This window comes from Montipora capricornis, chromosome 12, assembly GCF_036669925.1.
Source record: "Montipora capricornis isolate CH-2021 chromosome 12, ASM3666992v2, whole genome shotgun sequence".
Taxonomy (NCBI): Eukaryota; Metazoa; Cnidaria; class Anthozoa; order Scleractinia; family Acroporidae; genus Montipora; species Montipora capricornis.
In genome coordinates, this window is record NC_090894.1 from 33,172,438 (window position 1) to 33,194,937 (window position 22,500).

The 22,500-nt window shown below is 37.7% G+C and overlaps 1 protein-coding gene across 1 annotated transcript in view; it reads right to left on the reverse strand.

Moving 5' to 3' along the window:
• The window catches only part of LOC138027373 (ficolin-2-like), a 27,015-nt gene extending 14,434 nt beyond the window's left edge, over positions 1-12,581 (reverse strand). Inside the window, exons 1-4 of the mRNA XM_068874951.1 lie at positions 12,341-12,581; positions 11,934-12,220; positions 10,671-10,785; positions 9,604-9,726 (exon numbers count right to left, since the gene is read on the reverse strand). Coding sequence (XP_068731052.1) covers positions 9,604-9,726; positions 10,671-10,785; positions 11,934-12,220; positions 12,341-12,434 — 619 coding nt within the window. The 5' untranslated portion in view covers positions 12,435-12,581. The remainder of the gene's footprint in view (positions 1-9,603; positions 9,727-10,670; positions 10,786-11,933; positions 12,221-12,340) is intronic.
• Between the last annotated feature and the right edge of the window lie 9,919 nt (positions 12,582-22,500).

The following is a 22,500-nucleotide window of genomic DNA, read 5'->3' on the forward strand; positions in this document are numbered from 1 at the left end:
CTTGGCTTGCTGAAATTAGTACCAGAGCGGATGAAATTGGCAAAGCAATCGACGGTATGTATGAATGCAGCTATCAATACAAGGTAAAAATCGTTGGGATGCCCGAGCTAAGTGAACAAGAATCTTATTCTCAAACAGGTAGTTTATGCGTCAAACTATTCTCTGACATGGGAACCGATGTTGCTCTTCACAATATAGATATTGCACATCGCGTACCGCAGAGGAATGCAACAGCGGGAACGCCGAAACCAATAATTTTGTAAGTTCGTTAGAAGATTGTCGAAGGTAACTGTTATGGCTCAACGAAACCACGCATGTAAGGCAGACCCTAGTTCCTAGGGATTCGGTGGGGGATTCTCTCTTTCATCTGTCAGGATATTCGACCATTTGTCACCGGAGATGCAGCGTGTCTTTAGCGAAGCGAAGAAATCAAAGGGAAACACAACTATCAATTTTAAGGGCCTCCCAAGAGTTTTAGGGAACAAGGGAATATGACCATTTACTTTTAGGAAACAAGGGATATCTTAAAACAACTTTTAGGGAACAAGGGAACATTGAGTTCCTGACCATTGGGAAAAAACTTTTTTTAATGTGTAAGAGGGAAAAAGGCCTTTCCGACGACAAAATATTGGCAAAGTATTAAAATTTCTCTCATTTTTCGGTTTGGGAACAGGGGAACTCCCCTGAGAGGCCCTCAATTTTGTTGAACTAAAACCTCTTGCGTTTATTTTCGGAAATTTGGCAGTTCCCGAGCACTGAGGATACGAGACGTTGCTGATTTAGCAATGCTTGGCTAATTTACGATGTATCCTTCTATAACTTCATCGAATCACGAATGACAATCAATATGGGAAAACTATAGATCTCTGTTTCGGGAGTTACCATATTTTGGTGTCAACCAATTTGTATCGCTCCACAGTCAATTTGATAAAATACTAGTTCTCTCCCAACCAAAAAAATACCTAGAAAAGCTTTCCAGTTTTCATGACCTTGATTTCTTCATTCTAAACACAGCTAGTAGTATGAACCGGGACCAAAATCTCGTATATTTAAAAATACACTGCAGGTGCAGCTTTTACACGATAAAAAGTAGATTTCATGATACCGATGACTTGTTTTCTCTGTTCCATACGAATGTTCGAAGCCTAGAGCGCGATTTTAAACAATCTCCAGGCTCATCTTCTCAATGAGCTTGAATATCCTTTCAACATTATAGGGATAACCGATACCAGAATCGCTGAAAATGATCAGCCTGATTTTCATCCAGATTTCCCTGGGTATAGATTTGAATTTGTTCGACACCTCTTGCTGCTGGAGGTGTCGGAATGTTTATTGCTGAAAATGTTAAGTATAGAGTCGTTGAAAAAAACCTCCTCACGTGCTTATCAAGCCCTGTGGGTTGAATTACAATTTAAAGGAAAAGTAACATTATCTATGGTGTAATTTATCAGCAGCATAACTCCCCTGAGAGCTTTCAGGCATATTTGGATGAAACCCTATTAGAAAACCTTAGCAATTCGGGAAAAGCCCACCTATGTCTTGGGAGACTTCAACATAAACCTCCTCAATGCTGAAACCTTCAGTTTTACTTAAGACTTCTTACTTTCGTTGCTAAGGTATTCCTTTATTCCCACAATAGATAAACCGACTAGAGTCAGCACTAATTCAGCCCCGTTAATTGATAATATCTTTGTTTATTACATCCATTTAGAAATCACTGGTGACCCTTGCAATCTGATTGGCTCTGATCAGTGTGATTTATTACCAAATCGCACAATTTTTTGCTCTAAATGGCACCATTTCCCCAGCCAATGAGAAAGGAACCCTAAAACAAATTTAAGGCTTGTTTAAGGTAAACAATCATATTGCAGGAACATGAGGGACAAAGAAAACCACTGTGTAGCGAATTTTTCAAGTTCTGTTCCCAACTAGATCAATGAAATATTGGCTCTAACTAAAATCCTAATATGAGCGATTGTGATTTCTAAATGGATGTAATAATTAAAGTGGTAATTGAACTTCGTGTCGTGCAATTTTAGTCTGAAATCATACTGGTGATTTCAAATCGAACTCGAGCTGCGCGCTCGTTCGATTTTGAAATCACTCGTATGATTTCAGACCAAATTGCACTCCACTCAGTTCAATTATACCATTTTAAAACCAATTCGGTACGGAAATCACATGTGGTAATATAATCCCAGATATAAGCGATCACTATTATCAGCTTTGCATTATTATATCTTTCAAGGTAAAGAAATTAACTAAAAAACTGTGTATCGGAAATTTTCTTGAGCCACGGAAGACAATATTCAATCTGAGTCATTCGCGATCAACTGGGATCTGGCCTTAATAAACTGTAGAGATAATATACATGCATGCTTCTTTAACAGCTTTAACAAAGTAATCAAGAAGCATGCGCCCCTTTCGACCGCTATCTAAATACAAAGCCAAGCAATTTTCTTAACCTTGAATTACTAGGGGGCTACTTAAGGTAATACAAATAAAATTTAAAAAACGCGTCTGGAAATTATAATAAATATATACTATATCGCAATAAAATACTTACACTCACTCGATGCAGTAAGACGTCGTACTATCACTCCTATTTCATTGATCATTTGACCAATGTCAGAAAAAAACTTGGATCGAGAACATGCAAGCCTATTGTAGCGCTTCATATTGATTGTGCTCAATGATTTCTTTACATCTGTGGGTTAAACACTGGTGGCATCAGTACCTCTTGCCAATTTTCAATTTAGTGATTATCTCTCCACCAGTAATTCATCTAGTTCTTTCTTCTTTGAGCCGACCAGTTCCATGGAACTCCAAACTTTGGAGTTGTGCAGAACGGATGCCAAAGATTTGCTCCGCACGTTTTGGTTACTCTATTTAAGTACTTTTGTTTAAGATTAACTACTAACACAAGTCTGTCTTAAAAACAAATTTTGCCTTTGCCAACGTCATGCCTGAAACCCGAAATTCGAAGACATCTGAATCGTTAGGCAAAATCTCTAGGGAAAATAGGATATGTTTTTTATTGGGCGATTTCAACATTAATTTAATGAACTACCAACACCATCATTCTACGGGCCAATTTCTTGATGAAATGTATTCTAATATGTTACTCCCTTTGATTACACGTCCCACACGTATCACCCCTCACACGGCTACTTTAATAGATAATATTTTTGTGAACAATTTCTTTGTTCGTTCGAGAAGTGGTTTATTGTTTACTGACATCTCAGATCATCTTCCTGTTTTTTCTATTCATTCGGACAACACTCTAGGACATCATTCTAGACAAGATCCCATTTTTGTCCGAGATAAGAACCCAATTAATCGGTCCAAGTTTGTTGAAAAACTTGAGGGTGTTGAGTGGTCTTCACTCGCAGGTTACAATGATCCACATACTGCATACACCAGCTTTCTTAATAAAATTACCAAAATATACAATGACTGTTTTCCTGTTAGGAAATTGATTCCGAAGAAGAGATCTATTAAAAAACCGTGGTTAACTAAAGCTCTTCTCAAGTCGATTAAAAGGAAAAACAAACTTTATAAACAATTCCTTCATAAACCGACACAGAATAACAATCTACTCTATAAGTCTTTCAAAAACAAATTAAATCACATTTTGAGATCGGCTAGACGATTATATTATGAGAAGAAATTAGAATATGCAAAAGCAAATACCCATGCTACTTGGAAAATTCTTAATGACATCTTGAATCGAAAGAAATCAAAGCCTAAAGTAAACTCAATATTCACATCTGATGGTCAAGAAATATCTGATCCAGTTATCATCGCGAATAAATTTTGTAAGTATTTCTCCAGTATTGGTCCTAACCTTGCAAAAGAAATACAATCTCATCCTTTTTCTCATAAAGACTTTCTTTCAGGATCTTTTGCAGAATCTATCTTTTTCAATCCGGCAACAAAAGAAGAAATTATTGTTATTGCTCAATCATTTGCATCCAACAAAGCTGCGGGTTATGATAACATTCCAATGTCCCTCATAAAGGAATCTATCCAATTAATCTCTGAACCTTTGGCTCACATTATTAACTTGTCAATTGCTAATGGCATTGTACCAGATCAAATGAAGATAGCACGGGTAATACCTTTATTCAATGCTGATGACCAGTCGTTGTTCACTAACTATAGACCTGTTTCAGTTCTACCTAGTTTTTCCAAATTTTTTGAGAGAATAATTTATAACCGTTTAAATGATTATCTAACTAATTTAAATGTCCTTTGTGATGAGCAATATGGCTTTAAGAAAAATCACTCCCCTACACTTGCTTTGATTGATTTGTATGATAAGATTTCCTCTGCTTTAGATCGTGGTGATATAGCTGTTGGTATGTTCCTTGATCTCTCAAAAGCATTCGATACAGTTAATCATAATATTTTATTTGACAAACTTGAACACTATGGTATACGTGGACTGGCCTTAAAATGGGTAAAAAGCTATTTTTCTAACAGATTACAATTTGTAGATTTCAACGGTCATGTTTCTTCTCGCTTTAATATATTCTGTGGGGTTCCTCAGGGCTCTATTCTAGGGCCTTTATTTTTTCTTCTTTACATTAATGATATAGTCAATGCATCTACGGCACTACAACTGATTTTATTCGCGGACGATACCAACGTTTTTCTGTCTGGTAAAGATCCTGATTATTTGGTTAATCAGCTGAATATCGAGTTAAATAAGTTGTCAGTATGGTTTAGGGTTAATAAGCTTTCACTGAATCTTAAAAAGACCAAGTTCATAGTGTTCAAACCAAACCAAAAACGTAGAAGTTATAATTTTCAAATTTTGATAAATAAACAACCAATTGATCAAGTTAAAGAAACAGTTTTCTTGGGTGTGATCATCGATGAAAACGTAACCTGGAAGTCTGAGATCTCTCATGTGGCTAACAAAGTGTCGAAATCAATTGGAATGATACAGAAATCAAGTTTTTATTTATCTTCATACTCTTTACGCGTATTGTATTTTTCACTTGTTTATCCTTACTTCTTTTACAGTAATATAGTTTGGGCGTCCACCTATAAAACTAACCTTGTTCGTCTGGTAAAATTGCAGAAAAGAGTGGTGAGAATCATAGATAAATCTCATTTTAATGCTCATTCTGACCCTATATTTAAGAAACTTGGAATCCTAAAATTCCATGATCTTAACCTGTTACAACTTGGTCAATTCATGTTCTCCTATCAAATTCGAACTCTTCCTCCCAAGTTAGCTAGCAAATTCACTCTAAACAGTCAAATTCACACATATTATTCGAGAAACTCTCATGCATTTCGTCTGCCTTTTTGTCGGACTAACATTAAACAATTTTCTGTTTTCTATCAGGAGCCTAAATTTTACAATTCTCTTGACATTGATATAATGAATTCTTCCTCAACAGCTTCCTTCAAGAAAGCACTTAAGTCATTCTTTTTTAACAACTATTCTGAAAATTAAGTATTTTGTTCTTCCTGTGTCAAATTGTTTTCACCCTGTAATTTTACTTTCACAACTGTTTACATATTTCAACACCTTAATTAAATGACTAAGTGTTTGTAATTGTATGCTTCATTACCAACTTGTAAGTTCAAACTGTTTTTAATTTCCGTTCATTACTTTATATTTCAACACGTTAAATAACTAAATGTTTGTAACAATTGTATTCTCCGTTGCCAACTTGCATGTCAACAATAGATAGATGCTTTTACTTGGGGAGGCCTAATTTACATAAGCTTAGCAGTTTCTTTTAGGCCTCCTCGCCACCAATGTAATTCAATAATTTTTCTTTCCATCTTCTCTTTTTTGATTGTTCATATTTGTATTTTAATTTCTTCTTTCTGTGGCAAAAAAAATAAATAAATAAAAATAAAATAAAATAAAATAAAAACTGAAATTCTGCTTCTCCCTTCTAATAAATCACATGGCTTATATTCCTGTCCTTTTCGCCTTTTTCTTTACCACTGGCACAAATAATGAATACTTCTGTCACAACAGGACAATATCCATCCAAATTAAGGCATGCAGAAGTCATTCCCATTTTCAAGGACGTCGATGAAACAGTCCCTAGTAATTACCACCCCATTCTTCTTTCATTTTTCAATCGACTATTTGAGAAAGTTATGTATAATGGATTAAAATCTAGATCTTATGCCGAATCAAATGGACTTCTTCTAAAATGGTAAGTATGGTTTTCGTGAGAATATGTCAACTCAGCATGTAACTGTGGATATTGTTAATTCGATTCAAAGAAATATGGATAACAAATTATTCACTTGTGGTATTTTCCTTGGTTTTAAAAAGGCTTTTGATACTGTGGATCATTCAATTCTCCTGAGTAAGCAATATCGTTACGGTATAAGGGGCCCGGTAAATAACTGGTTTTCATCGTTCTTAAATAGCCGTGTTCAAACTACTCAAACTGAATCAAATTGAATCAAATTTCTTCTAAAAGAAACATGCTAACAGGGGTCCCGCGAGGCTCGGTTCTAGGCCCTTTACTTTTCTTGATTTATATTAATGATATTTATAATTCTTCTGAGGAGCTCTCTTTTCATTTATTTTCTGATGATGCAAACCTGCGGTATGCTGACAAGGATTTGGGGTCACTAGAAAGTGTAGTCAACATCGAATTGCAGAAAATCTGTGACTGGTTAAATGCAAATAAACTGACCATAAATGCTAAAAAAATCGCATTTTGTCATTTTTAGACCATCCCAAAAGAAGCTTAACTTTCAGGTTAATATAAGGATATAGAATAATGCCTCAAATAGTGATACTTCTCTTGAATGTAAAGATTATGTCAAGATCTTTATCTTAAAAAAACGAGCTCTTCGACTAATGTTCTTTGCTGGTAAGAGATCTCATGCTATTCCTTTGTTTGTTTTCGCTTATGTTTTACCCCTCAATATGCTTTATTTTGAAACAGTATGTTCTCTTATGCGAGACATATCTACCAATTCTGCGAGTCAGAATATCTGTGATCTTTTCACCTGTTCATCCGACGTTCATTCATATAACACTAGATTTTCTGATGTTGGTACCTTACATGTTAGTAAATCAAGATTGAGTATTCGACTTAATTCGCTTTCCATTTTCGGAGCTAAGCTATAAGCCACATTTAGCGCAAACTTAGGGAAAAACCTTTTAAAAACAAAATTCACCAATTTTTACTTATGGTGCCTGGTGATGAGGCTGATTATGTCGAGGCAGCAACCTTAATCTTAAAAATTATTAGTTATCATTAACCCCACCCTATCTATTATTATTACTTATGTTTCATGTCTCCTTATAGGTTCTTGTTCTATGCAAATGATAGCTATCTGTGAATGTATGTGTATACCTATTTATTTATTATTTTATTTTTTTTATTTCTTTACCTGTCTTAGTATTAATCTAATTTGCTTAATGTGATTGTAAGTTACACAGCCCGCTCGATTAGCTTAGTTTGCTATATGGGGGTTGTGTATTTCTTCAATTTGTTAAATTTAATCATTGAAATAAAATGATGATGATGATGATCATGATTGATGATGATGATGATGAAATGGGAGAGGAAGAAGCCACCAAAGTAGTCGAGAGGTCAGTTCCACTCCAAAAGAAGCTGATACAAGGCCTATTCATGCAACCCATGAAGTTCACTTTCCAGAAGTACTAGTACTGTACAGCTGCTAGGCTCAAACACGTTATATTAATGAGCTCCTACACAGATTGTTCTGTGTCAAGAAGAAAGGTTTCATCTGCTCGAGCAGTCACAACCCTGAACTGACTGTTTTTTCAAGCATGCTTCCCCTGCGAACCTCACTGCGGCACTAAAGCCTTTAAAGTTTACTTCATTCATCGATTTGGGGTAGTGTCAGGAAAACAATAGGCTCTCTGTTGATTGTAAGAGCAATGAACCTAAGCCTACTGCTGTAACGGAGTTGCTGTCTTGTTCATGCGCAAGATCAGGTAACCTTTCATCCTGCAGCTTTTGAAGTGCTCAGACATGTGCACATTATTAGAGGTATTAGAAAGAATCGACATCAGAATTCTGTCGCGGAGGTTGTATCCAACAACAGGAGAACTTATAACCTAGAAGTCACGATCTGTGAGGAAATTCGTCCCATCGGTTTACGATCTTATCTATTTTTAAGACAGCTTCTTATAGATTTTAGAAACATTTTGGCATTGCGTTTCGTGCCCGATCATGTTTTTTTTTTCTCATTTAGCAGGTGCATTCTGGTTGCGGACCAATCAGAAGCGTTGTGGTTTTCAGGCCCAATCTCATTGTCTATTGAGTATTTGGCTGGAGTAGTATTTTAAATTTAGAAATACCGTAAACTGGTTGGCCAAGGCTAAAACAAGAGAGATTTACTCTTGTGGCCTATGGCCTTCTAACGAAAGTGATGAGGACAATAATGCGTACTAGGTGATATTGATGTAAAGTTCTGTTTGTTTCGACCGGCTTCCTGTCAACCTTTATCGTTGGTTTTCCCATTCACAACCGTTGTACCTTTCCTGGCATAAATTTTCCGGCATAATTCATACTGAATTGAATAATTTTCACAACTCACCACAGAAACCCTTTGAGAGCTTTCCTTTTTTCTATCGAGACTTGTCGAGATGTAACTCGAAAACCAACCTTTACAATATATATGAGAGCTAAGATATGAGCATTTTATAGTAAATATGACGATTCGGTTATCACTAGTCCTCTTCGTAAATTGGTTGGTCTGTCTTGAAAAGGAGAGACATCGTTTCACCACGTGCACATTTGCTATTAAGGTGATTATCTAGAATTAGAACTTGTCATAGATTTCTAATAAAACTTTGCACACTATTGTAACATGTCAAGGAGATGATAAGAATGTCGCAAAAAAGGAAAGTGACCGTTTTCCTTTGCATGGTTCGACGCTGACAAATCATTTAAGCCACTTTGACAATTGCCGCGTATCGCCAATGTTAGACAAATTTAGCTTGATTTTATAAATGTAATCCATGGTATAACGCAGAGCTGGTACTGGTACTGTGCTGGGTGTATATTGCGCGATAATTTGCGCACTAGACTCCATGTGGGTCTGTCGACACATTCTTACACTTTTCCGGAACGTATGGACCACTTCGAAATTTCGAAAAAAAGAAAGAAACAGCATCTGCTTGCCCACTACAACGATTTGTGTACGTGAGAAAGTACGTATTGCTCAAAACCGACGTGTTCTGACACCATGTTTAGAAGGAGTCAGTTAAAGTGATCTCTTTAAAGGCTCACGTTCACCCTACAGGCATTGCGTGCCATGGAACAATTTTCATATATGAAAATCCCGTCAAAGCTGATGTTCATCCAATCAGATCGCTACCATAAGTAATGCGAATTTCCATAACAAAAACCAACTTGTCGAAAATACTGTAGGTTGAAGGTAGGCCTTTAATGACCATATGAGGAAACCCTTACATGAACAAGAATGCAAGAACTATATATTGTAACAGATATCAGATTTATGATAAAAACGAAATGGAACAAGGCAATGATTAAAACTTAAATAATGTAACCCGAGCTCCGTTACATCGCAGCTGGTATCTTGAATTTTTAAAAAGAGATTCCATGAGCTCACCTGAACAATTCCGTCCGTCTCCAGTATAACCTTCCTTGCAGGTGCAGTTATATGAACCCTCGGCATTGGTACAGACTGCTTTAGTGCTACAGTTATGTTTCCCCAATGAACACTCGTCGACATCTAGAAAAATAATTCAGGGCCTCAGTTTTAATTTTTGTTCTTGCGTGACTGCAAATGACGTTAACATTGCCTTCATCAGCATAGCCTGAAATCATAGTCTTCCTACCTACGTTTCATTTCGAGAAAGGAGTGCATTCTGGCTTTTCCCTCTTTTCTCTTATTGGTCATAAAACAATATAGCTCTTGGGGCCTCGCTCCAATTGTTTACAAAGTTAAATACTCATAGTCCTGCTAAAATCGTTAAACATCTGATCAAATTTTTGCCCCCGCGAAGATTTGAACAGGATGTTTCTAAAGGCTCTGTTTTCAGATGCTATTGCTTCGTCTTCAACTTTTGTTTTTCAAAAATATTTTGAAGAGAGAGTACAGAGAATGCTTCCGAAGAATGGTTTTCCTAAAAGAAGACATTTTAGTTGTACTTCCGTTGTGTCACTGGATGCTAGAAGATGAATTACTCAACACTTTTTACTTAGCGTATTAATTCACTTATTTTCTTTGAAATATAAGTGTTGAGGTGTGTAGGTCTTTTGGTAAGTGTTTTTTGTGGAATAAGTTCGAAAGTTCCTATGATAAAAATTCCGGGGATAGGTTTTAATCACTAAGATGGATCCTGTGTCGACCATCCGTGCAGTAAGCTTATTCTCGCGATATCGGTCTAAGCTGATCCGGTCTGATTCCTTGAAAGGGAACAGTTTTCACTTACCAGTTTATTTCATTACTTCATTTGGCGTTGGTGTGAGTAAATGGATGAAGTACTTGGGTTGTATAAATCAATTGTTCGTTAATATAAACCTAAATAAACATTCTAAGGAAGCGTTTGGTAAAAAATAATGAATAACAGTTTTAAATAGTTAAGTTGGTAAAGGTTTGCTTATCAAGCAGCGCCCTCAAAAACTCGAATTCCACAAGACATATTAATGAGTTTGTCAAGAGTTTTTTCTTACCGTTTTCGCAGTTTTCACCGATGAATCCAGTTTTGCAGACGCACAAATAACTGTTTTTTGCATAAAGAGGCACACAATTTCCATTGCCATTACAAGGCCAACTGCTACATGGTGACTAAATATAAAAAATGTTGATAATCGTTGCAAACGTTAGCGATATAAAGATTAAACAAACCTTCCCCTTCCAAGTTTTCCAGGTTTCTTTATGACTTCCTGTCAGTTTGGAAGCTTTATTTTATTTTTCAGTATATCATAGCCTCATCTATCTACTTCACAACAGCCCGTCGCAATAATTTATTGAAACCGAATGCACTTTAAAATGAAAGCGCTGCTATCTCGTAGATTTGTGCCACAAGCTGTGTTCACCAAAAGCAGAATTGTTTTTTTTTTCTCTTATAAAGAGACAGTCTGTTGCAAAAGCAATACAGAAAACTGTGTGAGATAAGTTAAACAAAGCACGGAACTGCGTGTAAAAGGCTCTGGCGCTCACCTTTCAAGCAGCAAACTGTTGCCGCATTTCGGGACACGGATCTGCTTTGTGAAAACTAGGTCATTTCAACTGAATGCAACAAATTTTCTTATCGCATTTGCTGGAGAAGCTGTATTTCACGTTTACCGTAGCGAAAGCCAATTAAATCTTCGACCTTCTTTCGATGATTCTTCTTTTCACCCACTCTCTCGTGGTCATTCTAAATAGTTATTTCACTACCTTATTTTATTTAGAGGTGTCTTTCTCTGATAATAAGATGTTGGAGTGGTAAAAAAAACACTTTCCGAGCAACAGGTTTGCGATTTGTTTTACTACTTAAATAAAAATGAGCTTGAAATCACAAGCACACAAAACTTTAGCTTCCAATTCCAAGTCTGCCAGGTGTTACAACAACTTCTTCTTACTTAGAAACTCAGGTTACCTCCCAGTAACAACATGGGCTCGCCCACCACGAATTTTCCTGTTAAAAAAGATATACTTTAAAGCTTATTGGCGCTGTTACTTGTTAGACGTGAATCGTTAGGCATATGCAGAAAGTAGAAGCTCTACGTGCAACTTGTCTCGCAAAAAGAGCCAGCAAACCAAACCGGTACAGAAAACGGACGAAAAAAGTTGCACAGAGCACTGAATGGCATGTAAAACCCGCCGAAGCAAACCTTTAAAATACACTGCTGTCATATTTCGGGTCAAAACTCTGTTTCCTTTTTTTTTTTTTCCACTTAGCATGGTCATAAATTAATTTATCGTATTTGTAGGAAATTTTCTGAACTCACCAAGATACTGAAATGGTGGAAAGCTTTGCTGGCAACAAATTGATCGGAGTTGTTGTACTTGTCAGAAGAAAGGTGTTCACACAACAGTTTATCGTTGTTGTCCTGAAAGGCTGCCAGGTTAAACGAAAAGCATGAAAGTGTATCCAAACACGACAATGCGCACTCAATACTTCCTTCAACGAGAATTTTATGAAGAGCTCCGATATTTAGGGACGCGAATTTGTGCCGAATGAAGTTTGCATAACGGACACTTCGACTCGGTTCTCCGCCCTTGAGCGCCAAAGTATCTGAAAAACAGGTGTAAACTATCAGAAAGATAGGAAAAATAACAATTTCAATCCATGAAACTTAAACAGAATTGGTCGCGATTGAATAGGAAGAAAGAGGAGACGAAATTATCATAATACCTTCAGTAGCACCTTTAACAAGTGCATATGAAAGCAGAATTGGCAGAGCTAGGCGAACGGCTTTTACAAGTATTTTGAGGCCAACGGTATCCATTTTCTTGGCTTTTAACACTTTCTGAAACAGCTGTCTTGATCAGCATGAGCTCATATCATAGTCATCAGTCTGAATGGATCGAGAAATGAAACCTCGCAATTTGAGGATGCAGGTGCTGTCAACTGGATGTCATGCATTTTTGAAGTAATTACTGGGTTGCCAGATGGCAATGGCCTTGAAGTCAATGTAACGCGAATTAATGGCGTTTGAGCGGATCTTTAAACAAAATATACCCTTATGGAGCAAAAGCTTGGAACGTTAATTCGATAAACAAGACATGCGGTGAAAAATATACACCTGGCCTCGGTTGTTTAAAAGGTGGATAACGCTATCTACCGGATAAATCGCTATCCAGCGGATGACCACTAGCAAAACCAATTGAGTTATCAGTGGATAGTGATTTATCCAGTGGATAGCGCTATCCACCTTCGAACAACTGGGGCCTGGAATGTCAAAAGCGACGAGTGATGGTCTTCGACAACAATTGCATCTTTCACGGTCAGATATCAAAGTGACGTTTGTTTCTAATATTTTAATTACTAACTGTGACGTTATGTACAACACTGAAACCAAATGGCAAATTCTGTATGAGTTAACCGGAAATTGAAGGAATCTTACGCCTTGAATTAATTTGCGTTTATTGAAGTCGAATCTCAGTTGTCTGGCTTGTTTACGTTTATTCTGTTCTCAACTCTGCACAGTCCTCAGGTAAAATTCAATTCAATTCAATTCAATTCTTTATTCACACTATCCATAACATTTACACAATTCATATTATATTTAATTTAAAAAGGAGAAAAAGATAATGCCATAATGCAAACAGTTTTAAAATAGGTGTGCGGTGTTCAAAGGAGCAGAGCCTTTTAGTTGGGCACAGTCATAGCTAAGTAAATATTAAGTAATGGCTGCAAAAGCATAGCCAAAATTAAATTAACTTAACGGTTAATGTTAATTAAGTAGGGTAAGTAAGGTAGAGTGAGATTTATTATTTCTTGCAGTTTACAAGCAGAAGGGAGTCAAACTATTTTACTCAGCATCAAGCCAGCAGTAAACTCAACTTTGGTTAATCAAAAGACGACATCTCCATTCTTTTTTAAAGGAAATAAGTGATAGATGCTTAATTTTAAGGGGGGGGGGGGGGAGGGGGCAGATTTCATATCTTGGATCCGCCAAAGTTGATATTAGTTGATATTTTCGCTCTAAAAAGATTTAATTTTCTAGCAAATCTTGTATTATACCTATGGATACTAAATGCTGGGGTCAGGATATCAAAGATGATAGCTGGAATACTATCAGCTTTATTCATGATTTTATGTATAAGACAGCATATTCTGAATTCATATATATTTTATAGGTTAAGAAGCTCTAAGAGTTTGTAGTAGAGTTTGTAGTAGAGTTTGTAGTATGGATCGGCACTCTCGCTAGTATGTGCAAAGAAAATTCTTCGGAGGCATTTATTCTGCTTAGTTAAGTTTGGAAACAATTTAATGTAGTTTTATAGACGCAATCCCATACTATCATGCCATAACTTAAATATGCATAAATTAAAGAACAGTATCCTTGTTTGAGCATGTTAAAAGTCAAGTAACTTATACAGAGCACAATATTTATAAATTAGTTTCAGTTCATAGTTCATGACAGATTCAAGATGTTGCATACAATCACTAGTAAAAAATAAGTGGAAATGCGACAGTGAAGAGTTATTTAAAAGAAGGCTTGTTGTCTATTTTGTGATTCATTATTTATGGCAAAGGTTCTTCAGAAAGGGGATTCAGTGACAAGGATTGTGTCTCTTGTTTTCACGCACGCAATTGAAATAGGAAGCGGATTTTTAGCCTCTAATAGCAAATATTTTGTTTGTTTCAATAAACTTTACGCTGGAAAAAGGTTTTTATGTGAAGTTTTGTCCAAATAAAGACTAATCCCAGGTGACTAAAAATACAATGCTTTCCGGTACCTGCAGGAAGACCCGGAATCTTACTTTGTAATTTAATATTTTCTGTCAAAAAATTACATAAGAAGCTTGAAATAAACATTGCGACACACACAAGAAATTTAGTCGCACATTACCTCTTCGTCGAATTCTTGTTAATATTATACTAACTGAGCTGTTATGTACAATACTGAAACCAAACGGCAAATTCTCTGGTAACTTTTTCGGCTTGGATATCGGAGACGAAATCGAACACCTTGAGTGGATGTGTGTTTACAATTTTCTGGCTATATATAATTTTATTTTTTTGTACTCAACTCTGCACAGTCTTCAGGTAAAAAAAACAAAAATTGAAATTTTTGACTAATTCTTGTTAGACAAGAACTATTTCAAAGGAAGCGTGTTGTCCATTGTTTCATTATTATTCATATTTACATTAATTATTATTGCTTCATTATTAAAAGAAATGGTTCTTCAGTGAAAGGTTTAATCAACATTGTGCTAGATACGAGTCGAGGCTCGAATCAATAACCCGACAAAGAAAGCTTCCCAACTTGACAGTTAAAATATATACATTCAGTTAAATATTACAACAAAATTACACAACGAAAAACGGACGTTTCTTGGCTAAAAAGCCCGTTGTTTAACTGTGAAAGCGACGGACGATTACCATCTTCCCTGTAGTTCATTGAATGTAAACAACAAACTTGATACAACGTGATCACGTGCACCTTTGTGGTTGCCTTGACTTCCTTTTGACAGAACATCATGACCTTCCCCTTGATTCGAAGACGTCTGTGACTGCAGAAATGTTAGTGTTTTTACGATCGATTAACATATGATAAATCTTTTGCTGAGAATGTGAAATTCAGAGTTTGATATAAAAATAGGCACGCGTTGCGTACGTGTAGTAGTGAAGTACCTTAACAAAGTGCTTTATTCCATAGCTGTCAACTAAGCTGCGTTTTGTTTTCCAGAAGATTCAAGTTGCGTTTGCATAATATGCAGCTCTAATAGTACACAATATTGTTTTGGTATCGTAAATCATTATAATGCTATGATAGATATCTTAGGTAAATAGCTCCCTGAGAAGACATGTAATAAAATACCAAACCCAGATTCTTTGATTGAACTCACGTGATAAGACGCCCATGTTGGTGCCAAAACAATAGAAAATGTAGGTTAAGTTTTGCATAATTATAGAGTCAAATTCCCAAAGGACTGTTTCGCTATTGTTTTTTCCACCAACATGGCCGCCGTGACGTCAGGTGTAATCAAAGAATTGAAGAAAATAGAAGGGAATAAAAGAACATTGAGTTCAAGGCAGACAAGAAGTTTGCTTGAACTTCTTTTTTCACGTTTAAGCATGTACCCTGCGCGTCTGACAGCTTTTCACGACAAAAGTTCAATGAAGTTAAGACCTGTCCGGCGGGCTTAGTATCTGGATAGGAGACCTTAAGTTATACGACTTGCGGTCAGACGGACAATTATATTTTAACCACTGGCGGACAAGGTTCGGAGGGTTAAAAAATAAGGATTGTATGGAAATCCCGACAACAAACACTCAGAGAGATATTTACACGCAAAAGTTCTCAATAAAAAAAGCCGTACGTTATTGTCCTAGTACCTTTTTCGCTATCTGTGCGGTTATTTGCCTGATTTTATACGATTTAAGGTACACGTTTTTCTGGCCGCCGTTCTAACCAAAAAGTTTGTCAGTGGTTGCTCGACGCTCGGTTTGTTTGAATTGTATGTGCTGTGGTAGCGGGAAATGTCAATATGATGGTTTTGTGCTATACGTTGATTGTAAATGTATTCTTTTAGCTGTAACACTGTTAGCTGGTGCTCTGCTTAAACCGTCCAAAATAAAGCAAATGGTTCCCATTTGAGCTGTCTGTTGTGTAGTGCAGCTGAAATTTAGTTAATAAAATAACTTATTACGGTTTACAGATCTTTCCTGGATTTTCCAGGTATAAAGTAATGCTTGACTTGCAGAAGGAGGAGATTCAATCAGTTTTTTAACAGCTGCCAACAATTGACAAGAAATTGGCAGCTGGTTGACGTTTAGGCCGAGCAAAAACTGGCAGTTTGAGGCAATTTAAAAGGGCCCTTAAAAGGAAAAGATTTATATTGTTTCACTTTCCCTCTCGAACTCTCTCCTAAACACCTATGTCGGAAGTTTGCATCACACAAAAAGCAACCGACAATGCCACACTCTTGTACAATTGACGCTTGCCCGTTGAGCAACCCGCGATAAGAAAGCGCTAGCGCTAGCGCTAAACGTCATCCCACTAGTTCCGGCCTATCGGGCAGCCCTTTTGTCGCTCCCCGACCCGTAACACACTGTCCATGCCAAGAGAAAGCCCTAGAACTAGTAGTAAGACAGGTTTAATAATGATGATGATAAAAAATCTCTCTATTACCTTCACAGGGAAGGCACATTGAGACCACACTAGGAAGCATCCTCGACACGATAAAATGGTAGTTTAGAAGACTTCGGTCTTGCGTCTGAATAATTAATAAAAGCTTGTCAACATTGCTCCCAGCACCGTCCCTTGGTTTCTGACTTCAGTTTAAGGAGGCTCGAAAGGCTTAGTAGTCGAGTGTGCGCAAGTATCTTCGTGGAAGATAAACTTGGCAAGAAAAAAGGATCCTATGTAACGTTTCGATTACTTGAATGATCTTAAGACACCCTGGAACGATATATTGTTGAACAATTCATTCCTTCTCTATGACCTGTTAATTGTTGATATAAACGTCTTTGGCAAGAAAATGAAACTGAAGTTAAGTAATCGAGTTACTGGGTAATTCCGCTGGGAATGCAACCTTCTCTTCGGTTGTTTTTGCTTGTCACAGGGCACCTGAAAGCTTGCAAAACAAGACTTTTGAAGGCTGCTGAATCCCCGGCAAAACTTATAGACTTTCGATTGAAAGAAACTTCTTTTATTACGGACCCTCGATCACTTTTATGGACTTAACTGACACATGTTCCGGTCCTGACAGTGCAAATCTACTGTTCTAACTAAATAACGGACAACGAGCGGCATTTAGACAGCAGCAGGATTTATTTCTTCCGTTTTGAGGATCTAATTTCTCTTTTAGTTGCTTTTTTGATGATGTTTCAAGGTACAGACAGGCCAAACACGACTCCTATTGGTCAAGATAGGAAATTCAAAGACCAGAGCTTTGCTCTAACGAGTACATCTTTCAAAGACCTCCCTTTTTTATACGAAATAAGGCTAGGGTTTTTAAAGATTCTTCTTGGCAAGGGCTGGTTTTGTATAATATGCCATTTGTTCATACGAACATGTTTGAGATTAGGCGTTGATAGGCGGTATTCTGTAACAAACGGAAAGACTCTTTTGGGCGTTTATTTTGGAAAGCCGGCATTCTTTCGCTAAAATAGACTTTAGATCGAGTCATGATCGAAAGGTTTTCTGGATAACCTCTGCGGTGTAAGCTTTGTTTCACTAATGTGATGTGTTCTTCAAATTTCGCTTTTGAAGAGTTAGTTCTAAGAGGTCTTGGCTTTCGCCTATGATGAAGCCTTTCCTGAAGCCTGGAGGGTGGCAGGAGTTAAAGTGCGTGTATTGGAAAGTCTGTCGGATTAAAGTACGCCCGAACATCAAAAATAGTGTGCCTTTTTAGCACCTACAGTCAAGAGCTCCAAGAGTTTAACCTGCCATCACTCTTCGAAATACAACAGTCGTTGTGCCGTTCTTTTTACAAGAGTAATCTTGCCTCTGACAGCAAAATAAAGGACCTGATACCGGAACCTTTAATTTCGGCCCCAAATATAACTTCAGACGAGCTCGGAGCCTGCTCTGCCTTTGCTTCAAGGTAGAACGAAGATTTTTTGTAACAGCTTTGTACCCAGATGCAAGGCCGTGGCTAGAAATGTTTGACTTGGGGTGGGGGGACGGGGGTGCAATAAAGCGAGGTCTGAAGAAATGCTTCTTCAGAATTTTTTTAAATGAATGCAGAGGTATGAAATGCTAATCAAAAGTAAACGTTAATGCTAACAGGTAAGTCTAGGATTTCTCCAATTGGACTTCCTACCAAAGATTTTCCTACTTCAAAGTTAATTATGGCTTAAAATCGACGATATAAATACTTACTCAAGGAACTCAGTTAAAACGAAGCCAGGCTCGTTCACTTCTGCCAGTTTTGTTTCGCGTAGTAAATCCCCTCATGTTCCGGTATGTAATCCGTCCCACGATGAATAAGGAGCATTCCTAAGCCACTCATTTAAGCGTTCCTCGTTCATTGTAGACCGGTTCCACAACTTGAGACTCCTCAGAGCAGAAAAAGAGCATTCACAAGGAACACTTCCCACGGGGGTAGTAAGAAGAATGGTAAGTATCTTCTGAATGGCTGGAAATATCTGAGGGTTGCAAACAGCTAAGGCTGAATTTGCAGTTGCAGGCAGCTCTTCAAAGGGAATATTTTCATAGTATTTTCTCCTCTTTTGAATTTCTACTGAGAAATAGGAGGATTCCTGCATAGTAAGGAATTTCCTGTAATATTTGAGAATTTCAAGAGGATCATCGGTGTCAATGCTCATTGCCATCGACAGCCTGTCCGCAAGAAGTAAACCTTGACGACGTTGTGAGTGTCACGTGAATACATTGAGTCGCGCATGTGCGGAAAGGGACTTGTAGGATACCTCGTGGAGAACCTAAAGGATTGAGCGAGAAACACGTGTTTACTGTATTTATTTCAATAAATGTTGAGTTAAAACGGAAACGTCTTCGAAGTGTTAACGTGATAGTGAGAATGTGGAGTCGACATCTTGGACCAGTCGTAAATTTTGGTCAGAGTGGCACCCTGCATTAGCACGATGCCGCTGCACGTTGGCAGTACGTGGTCTTGTTATAGTGTTTCAAAAAGCCCAAGCAATCACTTCAATCCGCACCCACATGGTGTTCCAAAACTCATCTGTTCTGTTGTTTTGAACGCATGCTTTCGAAACGTGAATATCTTTGTAAGCTTCCCTTAGCTTGCAGTCTTTTGCCTGCAGAGTCTTTGTAACACATGCAAAAAAACTGAGAACAGAGCAACGATAAACTGTGAATCATTCAAGAGACCAACGTGTGCACTCGCTTCAACTTGTGCATCTCCTCTACTACAGTCTGCTATCTTTTCCAGTGCTTGAATTACGGAACAATACTTCGGTAACAAAGCTGAGAGAGTTGTAACTCTGGCGGTCCAGCGGGTTGCACAGAACTTTAGAACAGTGCTGGCATTCGCCCCGCGCTGAATAGCATCAAAGAATCGGATAACGCTTCATTGCCTTCGTCAGAGGCTTTCAGCAGCTCCATAAGACCATCGTCTGCATCTCCACCAGTTGCTTCCAAAAGAATTTGCTTTCTCTTTGCACTTCCTCCAAGAAACCAAGTAATCCTACCCACATTATCAAAAAGATCTTGGATCACCTTCACGTTTTTAGAGCTAGGTGAGAGTGCCAAGCAAAGAACATGTGGCCTGCAATGGACATATGTTGAATTTGGATACTCTGCCGCTATCTTAGCTTGCACACCGTTTATAGGTGAGCACATAACGGCGGCACCATCGTACCCTTGCCCAACTAAATATTCTAGGTTAAGACCCCGTTCCCTTAAAGCGTCAAGTATATTTCTTGCAATTTTCTCTGCATCCAGATTTGTAAGTTTCAGAAAGCCAAGAAACTCTTCGCATACTTCACAATTCTTGTTGACAAAACGTGCACAGATACTAAGTTGTTCTACATCTGAACAGTCTTGAGTTTCATCTGCCATCACACTCCAATACTTTGGAATTCCTTAAACAATTCTTGCCCTGATTTTGTTTTCGCACAAAGATATGAGGTGACGTGTATTTTGCGTTGGGTTATGAAAATTTCAAATGTTGCGCTAGATCATCATCTGTTTTGGCTCTCCAATGAAGAAAAAAGAACTGAAATTGCCATCCTCTTCATTTTGTTTCGAGTCTCAGTTTCCTCTGAATGCGATGCCTCTTTGCCCCAAAACTATGATAAGGTCGACTATGGACAAGATACCTTAATTTTCCTCCCGCAAATTTGTTCCTTGGCAACCTGCTCTATAATTTTGGATGCTATATCATTTCTTGGTTTTGAGATTTTTAACCAGTTTAAGGCTCTCTCTTCAGCCATTTGATGCTCGGCACTGAGCATGTGCTTATCAAGTGCATTTTCCTTAACTCCAGAGTTTTTTTGTCCAGTTCTTAAATCCTGTGTTTACAAATAAAGAGTCTGAATTTTATTTGCAAAAACAAACACAGTAGCAACAAAAAATACTATCGTTTTGAACACTATGACGTATCCATGGCCGAGAGTCCATACATGAAAACGCCTACCACATGTGACAGGAAAGTTGAACGCAGCAGAAGGAGTAAAATGATCAGTTAGGAGGTTGCTCATTGTCTGGTCTGTTAATGTTAAACAAGCCTTTGCAGGATCACTCGGATCACTGTAAATGGAACGGCTGCTGTTTTGCCTTGGAACTCATTCCGGTGTTGATTCTCACTCTCGTCAACCGAGTGACTTGACTTTTCTGTCCCTTCATCAGGTTTTGCTGCAACATCGTCTCTGATAATTCAGTTTAACATTTAGCATTGCTTGACGACTCAAGTTTGTATTTCTGTTGATGTTTTCGTGCTGGTACCCGTTTCTCAAAGGTCAGGATAATTACCGGGCCCGTAAATTTGTTTTGTTTTCATTCAAGATGAGGGTGTTTTTAAAAGTTTTACATCCGCTTTCATTGTTACGAGCATAGGCGACATCTTTCGACCATCTCCCGACATTCCATCTTTCGACATGCTATGTAAACGGCTGAAAGACCGTTTACCTGTCAAACTGGCACTTTTTCCGGTTATTAGCAGAACAAATGACAAGTATATGATAATTCCTGACCTCATACAAATGAAGACGATTGTGGACTCCCGATTTACGGGATAATTCAAACAATTTTAGAGTAGTCGACCGGCTCTCAATAGTGACTTCCCGTAGAATTGGGCCGCTACCGCTCAGTTAACATTCGAAAGATAGTTGCTATGCACGTAACACTGAAAGTGGGTGTAAAGTATACACATTATAAGAAGACTCGTCCCGTCTAGAACCCTCTCTGCTATTCCTTGGCTTTTGATTTTTAAATATAGCTTAGGACCTTTTAGGCTACTGGAACAAATTCCACTGACCGGCTGTTCGGCACGTTTACGGTATTCTAATTTTAGAAAACCTGAACTTGACAATGTTAAAACGTGAACTGGTTATTTTAACTTGGTAGTCACTCGACCCGAGCAAAAATAATACATTGTATTACAGAATCTAGTTGGAAATCACAGGATTAAAATATTACAAAGATTTGCAGTAATGGCATGTGGACTGCGTCCGGAATGATCGTTAACATTATACCCGAGAAAGGTCTGGGGAGACTACCTTGTATACTAATCCCTACTCATTCCAGGAAATAAGAATTTTTTTCGAAAACATTTTGGAGGGGGGGGGGGAAGGGGGAGCTGCCCTCCTTTACCCCTCCGCTAGCTACGGCCTTGAGATGTGTGGCGATGTGGGACGATCACCCATAACCAACTACCTTATTCTAGTTTATATACAATTGTATGTTTGTATAGCCTTTAGTTAATAGATTACTTTTTATATGTATATCTATGTAAACTTGTTATTCAACTTTTCAAATTTTATTTGTAAAATTGCCAATCATGTGCTTTAACAAACTATTTATACTATTATTACTATTATTTTGAGGCATTTTTCAGAGAATGACGGAGAACACTATGTTTGTAAATAGCGATGCTGAGAGTTTTGCTGATCTCGCACGACAAGTTCAGTGCCCCCGCTAGTAGTTTACATTCAGAAGACGAAAGAAACCAAAACCCTGTGAACGGTTATCAACCCTCCCACACACACACGCACACAAAAAAAATCATAGTCTTCGTGCGCGGAAAAAGAAACACCCTCCAGAGTCAGTATTATTAGAATTCGGCCGGAATCAAAGGATCGTTAACAACTACTTATAACACATGGTGTAGGCTGGTTGTTGTTGTTGTTGTTGTTGTTGTTTTGTTTTGTTTTTTGACACTGCTTTTTTCATTTTAAAGAAATGACTCAAAATGCCT